The following is a 13,071-nucleotide window of genomic DNA, read 5'->3' on the forward strand; positions in this document are numbered from 1 at the left end:
GAAGGAAACGTTGGAGGAGGAGGGAGTGTGCCAGGCACAGTGCCATCAGGTGAAAAGGGCCTGCGGCTCGAGCACGCCCGCACGCAAGGACCCGCCGCGGCCAGTGCCGTGAGCAGCGCGTGGAGGACCGGGCCGGGTGCAAGGGGCGACGCGGGGGGGGGGGGGGGGGGGGGCGGAGCCAAAGCGAGGGGCCCAGGTCCCACCCCGGCTTCCCAGCCCCCGTCAGCCCTCAGCAGCAGTGCCCCACAGATCCGCCAGGCCGAGTCCGTCAGCAGTAAGGAGCCCTGAGGGCAGACTCGGGCCGTGCTGAACGGGTACCCCATCCGTGTGGACCCCCTTCCACACACCGCGCTCCGGCAGGCTGTGGACAGGAAGCCGCTTTCCTTCACAGCCTCTGCCGCTGGAGGCTGGCCACTTCCCACTGCAGAGCCGGCGGGTCCCCTGGCCCCTGGCTCGGGGCAGGCACGTGTGCCACGGGCCGGGTCACTGAGGGGTCATCGGGATGTCTGTCAGTGCAGGGGAGGGAGCGGCGTTGGGCGGCAGGCAGAGCGGGGTGCCCCTGGAGCACAGGCGCGTCCCCCCACCCCGGCTCCTCTGGGTGCGCCCCACTGTTGAAAAGGCCCTGAGGTCCTGCGAGGGCGGCCAGGCCTCCGTGAGCGGCTCTCACCGGCCGGGTGGGAGGGTGCGCAGTGGACGTGTGGACGCGGGGAGACAGCCCGCACACACGCGTGACTGGGGTAGTGCACGCGTGTGAGGCCGTGTTCTGTGCCTGTGCGCGTGCACAGCAGGGAACTGGATGAGCAGCACTCTAGAAAGGCCCGTCTGCAGTCAGGGGCTGTTTGAGACGCAGGCCTTGCTAGACCCCAGGACTGGAGCGAGGTCAGTTCACGGTGGGGCGGCTGGGGTGCTGGCCCTGGTGACCTGGAGAGGGCCGGGCCCAGGCCCCTCCCTGCGGTGCCCGCCAGGCCCTGCGGAATGCAGCCTGGCCTGCGCCCACCTGAGCGAGAAACACTTGCCTGAAGTCGGTGCGTCCGTGTGACTTAAAGAATGTAACCAAAGAGAAGATACCCAAACGTTTACAGGAGGAAAAAAGGCCACCTTCCCACTTCCATCGGAGTTGCCCAGAGGAATGCGGCAGGAGGGAGGAGAGGCGGGGCGGGCAGAGCGGAGGGAGGGAGGGAGAGGAGGAGAAGCAGAGGCTAGGGCCTCTGATTGGACCAGGGGGCCTCACAGCTTTCTGTGCAAGCCTCTAAACTGCAATCCTTCCCGTGTCTGCCTCCTGAGAAGCTAGGCTTGCAGAGCCGTCTGGTTCTTAAAAGGCCTTTCTGAATGCTTGGAGGAGTTGCTTTCCGTGGTGCCCATGGCAGGGACTGAGCGGGAGCCACCGGCCCCCTCCCTCGAGACCTGTTCCTTCTCCAGGAAGTTCACTCTGGCTCCTCCGGGCTGCCGGAGCCGGGTGGACACAGCAGGCCAACTTAGATACCATCTATTTGGCAGGATGAATCAAGGAATTTTCTGGAGCCAAGTTTCTCCTCCTGCGCCCAAGAGCCTCGCCTTGAGTAATTCTGGGTCGGGGCAGCATCTGGGGCATTGTTGCACTTCCTGGGGGACCTGTCAGGAGGAGATTGATATTTCTCCCTCCAGCAGTGCGGAAAGTCCTTCCTGCTGCTCCAGACAGGTGTGGGCCATGGCTGCTGCGGGCAGGGAAGGGGTTGGGCTGCGGCCCCACCCCTGGGCCCAGCAAGGTCTGCTTCCCTGGACCCCCATCCTCTTGGGGTCCCTCCTGCTCATGTCCCAGGATGGGTCGGCAGAGCTGTGGAACAGCACCAGGCGTCCCCGAGATGGCACCTCTAAGCTAAGCAGCTCCGGCCCCCAGCCGGGCTCTGTTTACTTTTTTGAGACAGGGTTTCCACTGTCGTCTAGGCTGGCCTCAAACTTGATACACAGTGCGGCAGGCCTTGAACTCACCATCCTCCTGCCTCAGTCTCCCAAGCACTTGGATGGCAGGTGTGTATCCATACACCCAGCGGCTCTGTTTCCGCCAATCTGCCCAGCATACCCTACCTAGTTCTAGGAATCACAAAGATGACCAGCTGCTCCCTCACTGCGCATTAGCTCTGACCATGCGGCCTCCACCCACTGACTCTTTAGCCAGTAGGCGTCTGAAGCTCAGTCTTTCTGAAGTCCCTCCTATCTGTGCTTCTGCGATTTTCAAGGTTTTTCCCCCCGTCATTTATTTACTTATTTTTAATTTTTTGGTGCAGGTACTAGGCCTTGAATACAGGGTTTCACATGGTTGCTTGCCTTTTTTTGGCTTATAGCTGGTGCTCTACAACTTGATCCATGCCTCTAATCCGGCATTTTGCCAATTGAGAGGAGATAGAATCTTGTGGACCTTTCCGCCTGCGCTGGCTTGGAACCCCAGTCCTTCAGGTCTCAGACTCCTGAGTAGCTAGGGTTATGGGTGTGAGCCACCAGCGCCGAGCTGCAGCCTGTATTTCGTATGGGAAGTGGTAGGTGTTCGCCTCTCTTCTGTCTGCACTGAGCACGGTTCAGTCTGGGAAGGGCCGCATCCCGCATGGACCAGCAGGTGAGGAGGCCGCGCTCAGTGACCTCTGAAGATGTCCCTCTCCTCGGCTGCCTGCTGTGCCCTCCGGCGCCTAGTGTCCTCCCTGGGGGCAGCCACCGCCCCCCCCCCACTTCTCCTGTTGGACACTGTGACGATCCTGTTCTCCAGAAGCAGGGGGTGCAGGTCTCTACGCATCCCCAGCCCCTGCTTTCTCCTCTTCACAATGCGCCTTGCAGAATGGCCCTCGCTAAGTGCAGAGCCGGCCCTCTCGCTGTCCCTGCGGGTCTGTACATTTTTCTAGCCTTTCCGGGTCTCCATGAGACTCTTACCACAGCGCACGCCCAGTACAACTGTGGCCTCAGGTTGTGAGTGGGGATAAAGCCTGGCCTTCCCGACCAGGATGCAGGGGCACGGCCGAGGCCTGGGAGAGCACGGCTAGCCACAGCGGGGCGGCGGCACTCAGAGGCCAGGTGCCCCGTGGAGGCACCAGGAGGATCCCCACAGCAGGGCCAGGTTGGGAATAAAGGAGAGTTTAAACACAACCCGCATCAGGGGCTGAGTTCAGCCGTGACGGGGAGGCCGTTCTGACACGGGCTGCAGCTGCAGTCGGGATGAGACCTGGACACCGTGCCCGGTGACAGGCGCCCAGCGCACGGACAGCCAGCTGCTGTCCCGCACCTTCCCTGAGGGCCCAGAGCAGGCCAGGCCTGGGGGAGGGGCTGAGGACCGGCTGTGAGGAGAAGGGTAGAATTAGACGGTACGGATGTCTGCACAGCTCCGGGGCACAGTGTGGAGATACTGCACTGCGCACTGTAACTGGGTGAAGCCTCCGCTCTCAGGCTGTATGGCTGTGGAACTGTTTTTAAGCAGTGTGCAGTCACACGTGCTGAGTGCTCCGTGGATGGAGGAGGCCAGGGTGTACAGAGGTGCTCGGGTGTACAGAATGGAGGCCCCCGCAGGAATGGGAGCCTGACAGAGCTCAGCCGCCCTTTGGAGCCTAGCAGGGAGTGGGCAGTGACAGGACTTTCTCCCTGTCCCCTGGCCTCCGGTGAGACATGCACTGGCCAAACCCCAGGGGTCAGGCCTGCTGGGACCGGAGCCAGCCTCAGGCACGTCTTCCCTCCTGTCTGCTTCTGTGTGGTGGAGGTGGGAGCTACGGAATGGGACCGGGCATCCCTGCTGCTCTTTACCAAGGCTGGAGGGTGGCTCAGTTACGGAGGGCTGGGCGAAGTACCCCGGGGCACGTCCTGAACACCTGCTACATGCCAGGCTCTGGGAAGGTGCCGGGCTGGGCCATCGCGGGGGATTCTCAGCCTCAGACCCCCTGACCCTGAAGTGCCTGGCTTTGAGGGCAGGAACAGGGAGGTGAGGAATGCAGCCATGTCCTGTGCTCGCTTCCTCTTCTGTGGCCCTCTCCAGCCCTGGCCGGGCCAGCTGTGATTACACCCACTAAATGCCGTCCCTGAGGCTCTGGTGGTCACCTGACTAGAGGCCCATTCAGAGCTACCATGGCCTGAGGCTTCCGTGGTCACCGCGGAGGGAAGCAGGCTGAGGGACGTGGCGTGAGACAGTGGCATCCACGCCCAGGGCCTTTGGCTCCGGGCCTGTTGTCCAGGGACCACCGCAGCAGGAACAATCACACTGGTATTTGTGCTGCTTTCATTCTAGAACTTTCTAGAGCTACGGGATGTCTTTTTCAATAAAATGGCTTTACTGGTATAAGCTACCACACACAATACAGCCACTTAAGCTATTTGATGAAAACATTCAAAATCCTCCCCTCTGGCTTTTAAAAATACGCAGCGCACTGTCCTTATCCGTAGCAACAGCATTTTCGTTGGGTATCTGGGGGTATCTGTGTGCCGCGTCGGCAGCGGTGACCTCAGCGCTGTGCCCGGCGCAGGGCCTCGGCTCTGCCTCCCAGCGCTATCTTCCCATTGTCCACTTCTGGCGCTGGCCGTACCAGAGTGGAGTGGGTTTGGTTCTCACTTTCCTCTTGACTAAGGATACTGAGTGTCTTTTCACGTTTACTGACAACTGCACTTTCTATACATGGTAAGAAACCACTTCGTGCAAGGGTCCTGAGAACAGCTCTGATCATCAAGGCAGACTCCATGGAGCCAGGGCCTCCACGACCCCCCCCACGAGAGCCAGGGCCTCCACGAGCCCCCACGAGAGCCAGGGCCTCCACGAGCCCCCCCACGAGAGCCAGGGCCTCCACGAGCCCCCCCACGAGAGCCAGGGCCTCCACGAGCCCCCGCCCCCCCACGAAAGCCAGGGCCTCCACGAGCCCCCCCCCCGAGAGCCAGGGCCTCCACGACCCCCCCACGAGAGCCAGGGCCTCCACGAGCCCCCCCACGAGAGCCAGGGCCTCCACGAGCCCCCCCACGAGAGCCAGGGCCTCCACGACCCCCCCCACGAGAGCCAGGGCCTCCACAACCCCCCCCACGAGAGCCAGGGCCTCCACGAGCCCCCCCCACGAGAGCCAGGGCCTCCACAACCCCCCCCACGAGAGCCAGGGCCTCCACGAGCCCCCCCCCGAGAGCCAGGGCCTCCACGACCCCCCCACGAGAGCCAGGGCCTCCACGAGCCCCCCCACGAGAGCCAGGGCCTCCACGAGCCCCCCCACGAGAGCCAGGGCCTCCACGACCCCCCCCCCCCACGAGAGCCAGGGCCTCCACAACCCCCCCCACGAGAGCCAGGGCCTCCACGAGCCCCCCCCACGAGAGCCAGGGCCTCCACAACCCCCCCCACGAGAGCCAGGGCCTCCACGAGCCCACCCACGAGAGCCAGGGCCTCCACGACCCCCCCACGAGAGCCAGGGCTTCCACGAGCCCCCCCCACAAGAGCCAGGGCCTCCACGACCCCCCCACGAGAGCCAGGGCCTCCACGAGCCCCCCCACGAGAGCCAGGGCCTCCACGAGCCCCCCCACGAGAGCCAGGGCCTCCACGAGCCCCCCCACAAGAGCCAGGGCCTCCACGAGCCCCCCACGAGAGCCAGGGCCTCCACGACCCCCCCCCACGAGAGCCAGGGCCTCCACAAGGCCCCCCCACGAGAGCCAGGGTCTCCACGAGCCCCCCCCACGAGAGCCAGGGCCTCCACAAGCCCCCCCCACGAGAGCCAGGGCCTCCACGAGCCCCCCCCACGAGAGACAGGGCCTCCACGAGCCCCCCCATGAGAGCCAGGGCCTCCACGACCCCCCCCACGAGAGCCAGGGCCTCCACGACCCCCCCCACGAGAGCCAGGGCCTCCACGACCCCCCCCCAAGAGCCAGGGCCTCCACGACCCCCCCCGAGAGCCAGGGCCTCCACGAGCCCCCCCCACGAGAGCCAGGGCCTCCACGAGCCCCCCCACGAGAGCCAGGGCCTCCACGACCCCCCCCCCCACGAGAGCCAGGGCCTCCACGACCCCCCCCACGAGAGCCAGGGCCTCCACGACCCCCCCCCCCGAGAGCCAGGGCCTCCACGACCCCCCCCACGAGAGCCAGGGCCTCCACGAGCCCCCCCACGAGAGCCAGGGCCTCCAGGAGCCCCCCCCACGAGAGCCAGGGCCTCCACGAGCCCCCCCCCCAAGAGCCAGGGCCTCCACGAGCCCACCCACGAGAGCCAGGGCCTCCACGAGCCCCCCCCCACGAGAGCCAGGGCCTCCACGAGCCCCCCCCACGAGAGCCAGGGCCTCCACGACCCCCCCCACGAGAGCCAGGGCCTCCACGACCCCCCCCACGAGAGCCAGGGCCTCCACGACCCCCCCCACGAGAGCCAGGGCCTCCACGAGCCCCCCGCCCCCCCACGAGAGCCAGGGCCTCCACGACCCCCCCCACGAGAGCCAGGGCCTCCACGACCCCCCCCCCCGAGAGCCAGGGCCTCCACGACCCCCCCCACGAGAGCCAGGGCCTCCACGAGCCCCCCCACGAGAGCCAGGGCCTCCAGGAGCCCCCCCCACGAGAGCCAGGGCCTCCACGAGCCCCCCCCCCAAGAGCCAGGGCCTCCACGAGCCCACCCACGAGAGCCAGGGCCTCCACGAGCCCCCCCCCACGAGAGCCAGGGCCTCCACGAGCCCCCCCCACGAGAGCCAGGGCCTCCACGACCCCCCCCACGAGAGCCAGGGCCTCCACGACCCCCCCCACGAGAGCCAGGGCCTCCACGACCCCCCCCACGAGAGCCAGGGCCTCCACGAGCCCCCCGCCCCCCCACGAGAGCCAGGGCCTCCACGACCCCCCCCACGAGAGCCAGGGCCTCCACGAGCCCCCGCCCACGAGAGCCAGGGCCTCCACGACCCCCCCCACGAGAGCCAGGGCCTCCACGACCCCCCCCACGAGAGCCAGGGCCTCCACGACCCCCCCCACGAGAGCCAGGGCCTCCACGACCCCCCCCCCGAGAGCCAGGGCCTCCACGACCCCCCCCACGAGAGCCAGGGCCTCCACGAGCCCCCCCACGAGAGCCAGGGCCTCCAGGAGCCCCCCCCACGAGAGCCAGGGCCTCCACGAGCCCCCCCCACGAGAGCCAGGGCCTCCACGACCCCCCCACAAGAGCCAGGGCCTCCACGACCCCCCCCACAAGAGCCAGGGCCTCCACGAGCCCACCCACGAGAGCCAGGGCCTCCACGAGCCCCCCCCCCACGAGAGCCAGGGCCTCCACGACCCCCCCCACGAGAGCCAGGGCCTCCACGACCCCCCCCACGAGAGCCAGGGCCTCCACGACCCCCCCCACGAGAGCCAGGGCCTCCACGAGCCCCCCGCCCCCCCACGAGAGCCAGGGCCTCCACCAGCCCCCCCCCACGAGAGCCAGGGCCTCCACAAGCCCCCCGCCCCCCCACGAGAGCCAGGGCCTCCACCAGCCCCCCCCCACGAGAGCCAGGGCCTCCACGAGCCCCCCCCCACGAGAGCCAGGGCCTCCACGACCCCCCCCACGAGAGCCAGGGCCTCCACGACCCCCCCCACGAGAGCCAGGGCCTCCACGAGCCCCCCCACGAGAGCCAGGGCCTCCAGGAGCCCCCCCCACGAGAGCCAGGGCCTCCACGAGCCCCCCCCACGAGAGCCAGGGCCTCCACGACCCCCCCACAAGAGCCAGGGCCTCCACGACCCCCCCCACGAGAGCCAGGGCCTCCACGACCCCCCCCACGAGAGCCAGGGCCTCCACGACCCCCCCCACGAGAGCCAGGGCCTCCACGAGCCCCCCGCCCCCCCACGAGAGCCAGGGCCTCCACAAGCCCCCCGCCCCCCCACGAGAGCCAGGGCCTCCACCAGCCCCCCCCCACGAGAGCCAGGGCCTCCACGAGCCCCCCCCCACGAGAGCCAGGGCCTCCACAAGCCCCCCCCCACGAGAGCCAGGGCCTCCACAAGCCCCCCCCCACGAGAGCCAGGGCCTCCACGAGCCCCCCGCCCCCCCACGAGAGCCAGGGCCTCCACAAGCCCCCCGCCCCCCCACGAGAGCCAGGGCCTCCACGAGCCCCCCCCCACGAGAGCCAGGGCCTCCACGAGCCCCCCCCCACGAGAGCCAGGGCCTCCACAAGCCCCCCCCCACGAGAGCCAGGGCCTCCACAAGCCCCCCGCCCCCCCACGAGAGCCAGGGCCTCCACGAGCCCCCCGCCCCCCCACGAGAGCCAGGGCCTCCACGAGCCCCCCACCCTCCCACGAGAGCCAGGGCCTCCACGAGCCCCCCGCCCTCCCACGAGAGCCAGGGCCTCATTCCTTCACTGTCTCCCTCCACACGAGCTCCTAAAAGAACAAATCCCTGCCCTGGCATTGGGTTCACAGGAAGCCATTCCTGGAGAGCTTTCGTGATTCTCCTCTTTCTCTGTATTTCTGGGGTGGCCCTGTCACGGTGGTGGCAGGGCCCTTGGTGGTCACGGGCTTTGTGTTCCTCTGGGCTGTGGATGGGCGGGCATCTGGATGGTGTCAGGGCGGGCACTCCTGGGGACAAGGCTGCCACACACATTCTGGGTCCTGTTCCTTGCACAAATGCAGGCTGGACCTCTAAGGTACATGTCTTGGAAGTGAAACATCGAGCCCTGGTGTGTCCATCCACCTTTGTGAGGTATCACTGAAGACCAGGCCTCTGACGTGTGTGTGTGCGTGCGCATACACGCGCACAGCCCAGCAGTGCTGAGCGGCTGGGCCAGGGTGGATGGCTATGCTGGCCTTGGTGCCATTCATGCAAACGGGTCGGGGCTCAGCTCCACTGGTGATTACCACCCCAGCGTTGCCCAGAAAACCTGGAAGCCTGTCTTTGAAGTGAACCCCTCCAGGTTTTAAAGGTATTGGTTCCCAGTCGATCTTAGCTCTATGCAGACGAAAGAGAACCCTGTGTGTGCTCTGGACTGGACTGAGCCTGGCACTGAACTAGGACCCAGCGGTGCGGGTCCTGGCTGTAGGCCCAGTGCCAAAGCCAAGGAGGTGAGCGGGGCGGGGACACAAGTCCGTGTTCCTTGCATGGAGAACGCCACGGCCACAGGCAGCGAGGAGGGGCGGGGCCGCGCGGGGCCGCGCCTGGCCTCACCCGCAGTGACACGCACTGTGCTCTCCCCTCCCGCCCTGCAGATCCTGGAGGAGAACATGAAGCTGGAGTGTAAGTGCCACGGCGTGTCCGGCTCCTGCACCACCAAGACGTGCTGGACCACGCTGCCACAGTTCCGGGAGCTGGGCTACGTGCTCAAGGACAAGTACAACGAGGCCGTGCACGTGGAGCCCGTGCGCGCCAGCCGCAACAAGCGGCCCACCTTCCTCAAGATCAAGAAGCCCCTGTCCTACCGCAAGCCCATGGACACGGACCTGGTGTACATCGAGAAGTCGCCCAATTACTGCGAGGAGGACCCCGTGACCGGCAGCGTGGGCACCCAGGGCCGCGCCTGCAACAAGACGGCGCCCCAGGCCAGCGGCTGCGACCTCATGTGCTGCGGCCGTGGCTACAACACCCACCAGTACGCCCGCGTGTGGCAGTGCAACTGCAAGTTCCACTGGTGCTGCTACGTCAAGTGCAACACGTGCAGCGAGCGCACGGAGATGTACACCTGCAAGTGAGCCTGCCCGGCTGGGCCGCGGGGCTCTGCCGCCACCTGGGCGTCCTCCCCCGCGGGCCGCCGCCGCCCTCACAGGGGTCCGCAGACGCACCCGGCCGTCTTCTCTGCAGAGGGGGCGCTGGCGGGCTCCCCGCAGAGCCCCCGTCCACCTCGGATGCTGCTCCCCCCGCTCCCAGACACGGCCTCAGCCCCTCACGGTGGAACACAGCCTTCCACGCCGAGAACTCACCCTCGGGCCGCATCATAGCAATATTTAACAATTTATTCTGATAAGAAATACTATTAATTTATTTAATTAAAAAAATTCTCCACCTCGTCAGGATCCATTGTCTGCAATCAAGTGGACCGCTGGCTCTCCCGGCAGGGTGGTTCTGACCTTAGGGCTGGGAGCCAAGGGGAACTGTACATAATTATTCTTGCCCAGATGATTCTACTAGCCGATTTTGCAGTTCCTCCTTACAGTACTAGATGTTTAAGTACAAAGAGCAAAGTCCTTTATACATACATATATATATAATACACACATTTATATTTTTTGCTGTTTGCTGCTACTTATCCAGAAGTTTAAGCCAGTCCAAATTTGGAGACATTTTTACCCAGAATACATTTCCAGTTCTTGTGTCCTCCTAGTTCAAATTTTACCATTAGGTGAGAGGGGAAGGAGGGAGAGAGAGAGAGAGAGAGAGAGAGAGAGCGTGTGCACGATGCGGGGACTCGTAGTAACTCACAGCCGTGTCCGTCTTCTGAGAGCGAGCACTGGAGAGGAGAGTATTTTGTGAGAGACTATTTTTCTATGACTACTTTATTTATATGGTGTCTCCCGTGTCGTCCCGCAGCTGTGCTTACTGCCGGTGCCCGCTCCTGCAACTGGGTTCTGGAGTTCTATTTGCCAAGGAGGCCACAGTCATCCTTGGACAGCGGCCTGGGGCCAGGGTGCCACCCACAGAACCGGGGGGCACCAGGCCCGGGCTCGGCCTGGTAAGCTCAGGTGTTTGAGCCACTATGGAGGGTTGGGCTCATGTCCTCTGGTGGAGGCCAGCTCAGGACGCTGGCACCTAGCTGAGCTCTGCTACTGCCTGTGTCCCAGGAGGTGGGCACGGTCCCTAGGCAGGGGGGAGGCCGTGCACGGCCAGGCTCCCGGGGTCTCCTGGAGGTCTTGTTCCCAGGACAGTCTCAGCGGTACCTCAGCCGCACCCCTGGGTCTGTCAACACAGAAACATCCTCCAGGAGGCTGTGGGCGCTCTTGTGTACACCTACATGTGTGTGTGCTCGCACTCACACGATTGTGCCTTGACACACCCCAGGGGGTGTCTCCAGGAGCCTGGAGCCGTGACCTGGGCATCTTCTGGCCCCCAGTGTGTCTCTGCGGTGTGTGTGCATGCAGTGACACAGAGCGAGGGACTTCTGTGATTGTGTGGAACCGTAGGAGCTGACATCTCTGAGCTGTCCCCTGCCGGTAAAACTGGTGACCCCGGAGGCCATGGCCTCGGGCTGTGGGTGGAGCCCTCAGCCCTGACTTAGACCGTGTCCATCCAACTCCTGGGCTTCAGCACCGGCCCGAGTCACACGCAGCATGGAAAATAAACATGGCCAGATCAGCGTTTACCCTTGACATAGTTTTAATTTTTTCTTCACTTGGTTGTTTGGATGAGTGGACATGGAGGAGGGATGGAGTAGAGGGATGGCTGGGCGGGTGGATGGACAGGAGGGTGGGTGGATGGCTGGGTGGGTGGATGGACAGGGGGGTGGGTGGATGGCTGGGCGGGTGGATGGACAGGGGGGTGGGTGGATGGCTGGGTGGGTGGATGGACAGGGGGGTGGGTGGATGGCTGGGTGGGTGGATGGACGGGGGGTGGGTGGACAGATGGCTTTCCCAGCCCGCAGTGCCCCTGTACTTAGCCTCGCGGGCAAGTGGAGCAAGGGAGGGAGGTCCTGTGTGATTTAGTTCCATGAATGTGAGCTCAGCAAAGTCACTCCCAAGACCTCCTGCACTGTCCGGGGGAAGAAGGGCCTGGCGTGAGGGCGGCTGGGCCCGTGGGCTGGCTGCCGGCCCAGTGCCTGCTCCCACGGCACACAGCCCACCCCCACCCCCACCCGCCGGAGTGCCCAGCTCAGAGCTACTTGAGCCTCAGTTTCTCCATCTGTAAAACCACAACAATAGCACTACTTCTCGGGCCATTGTGAGGCGCCTCCCAGGAATGACCGCGTGGCCTCCTGAGTTGCAAGACGATGGATGAATGCTCATTATTGTTGTTGTTACTGTTATTGCTGCTACTAACCTTCCCACAGTCATAAGATTCTTATGGTAATAAATATTTGGCTCTATTGTGAGCAAAGCTATTCCTTCTCCCCTTTGTTTTATTCCTGGAGTAGCATTTCAACATAACTGATATCAAAAGTCCACAAGCTGAAGAAGCCGAGTCAAACAGTCACAAGTCCAGGCCTTGGACGTTGGCAGCCCAGGGTCCGGGGCCCAGTGTGGGCAAGACTTCCGGAGGGCTGCCCCAAACAGGCCACCACTGCCATGCGGGAGGTGGGTTTTCCCACGCGGCCAGTGGTTTTTTCCTTCTGTGATGCCAAGGTTGAACAGGACCTCATGGGCCCATCAAATACACTGCTGCTCGCTACACCCCAGCCCCAGCTTCTCAGACAGGCTGAGCATCTGGTCGTCCGGGTGTGGCCTCCCCGTCCTGGCTTGCTGGCCAGCGGTGAGGGTGAGGCCGAATACGACGGCAGGCCGAGCCTGGCCTTCTCGTCACGGCACGCAGCCTGACCAGGGCCCATCTCAAACGCTTGTGCTGGAGATGGAGGAGGACCAGTGTGGGGGGGCCGGGGCTCATGGCAGGTCACACGGCGTCCAGGCTGCCTGGGGATGGACCTTCACTACCACGATGTGCTGCCTGGGGCAGGAGGGACAGACCTCCACATGCATGTGCGTGCATGCGCGCGTGCACACACACACACACAGAGGCAGCAAGATGAAGCCAGGAAGAACACACCTCCACATGCATGTGCGCGCACACATACACACACACTCTAAGCTTGAGAAGACACTAGCTCAAGGCTCAAGAGAGCAATACGTGGGCTTGGGGCGAGGAGCTGGTGCCACGAACCATGCTGCAGGGGCGTGGACACGGGGGCGGGGAGGGGGGGGGAGGGGAGACGGGCGTCCCTTGCGCAAAGCAGATGAGTCTGAGCTGTGGCCTGAGCCCGGGGAGCCGCTTTGTCCTGGTCTCAGGGAAGAGCGAGGGTGTCACTGTGTCAGCAGAGCCCACAGCATCCACACGCTGCGCGACGCTGCAGCCTGGAGCAGAGGGTGCCGTGTCCAGCCGGGTGCGGCGGGCACGCTCCGGGCCGCGTCCCTCCCATGCCGCATCGCGTGTCGGTCACAGTGACCGCAGCCCCTCGTGGCGCTCTCCTCAGAAGGGACACTCCTGCCATTAAAAGGCACAGCACGGGGTTTTCAGTGCTGCGGGAAGCTAAG

At 64.8% G+C, this 13,071-nt stretch overlaps 1 protein-coding gene across 1 annotated transcript in view; it reads left to right on the forward strand.

The window, feature by feature from the left end:
- Positions 1 to 9,588, forward strand: part of Wnt7a (Wnt family member 7A) — a 51,381-nt gene extending 41,793 nt beyond the window's left edge. The window contains exon 4 of the mRNA XM_042680181.1: positions 9,109 to 9,588. Coding sequence (XP_042536115.1) covers positions 9,109 to 9,588 — 480 coding nt within the window. The remainder of the gene's footprint in view (positions 1 to 9,108) is intronic.
- Positions 9,589 to 13,071: the final 3,483 nt, after the last annotated feature.

Source organism: Dipodomys spectabilis, unplaced genomic scaffold (genome assembly GCF_019054845.1).
Source record: "Dipodomys spectabilis isolate Male_0828 unplaced genomic scaffold, ASM1905484v1 ptg000054l, whole genome shotgun sequence".
NCBI lineage: Eukaryota > Metazoa > Chordata > Mammalia > Rodentia > Heteromyidae > Dipodomys > Dipodomys spectabilis.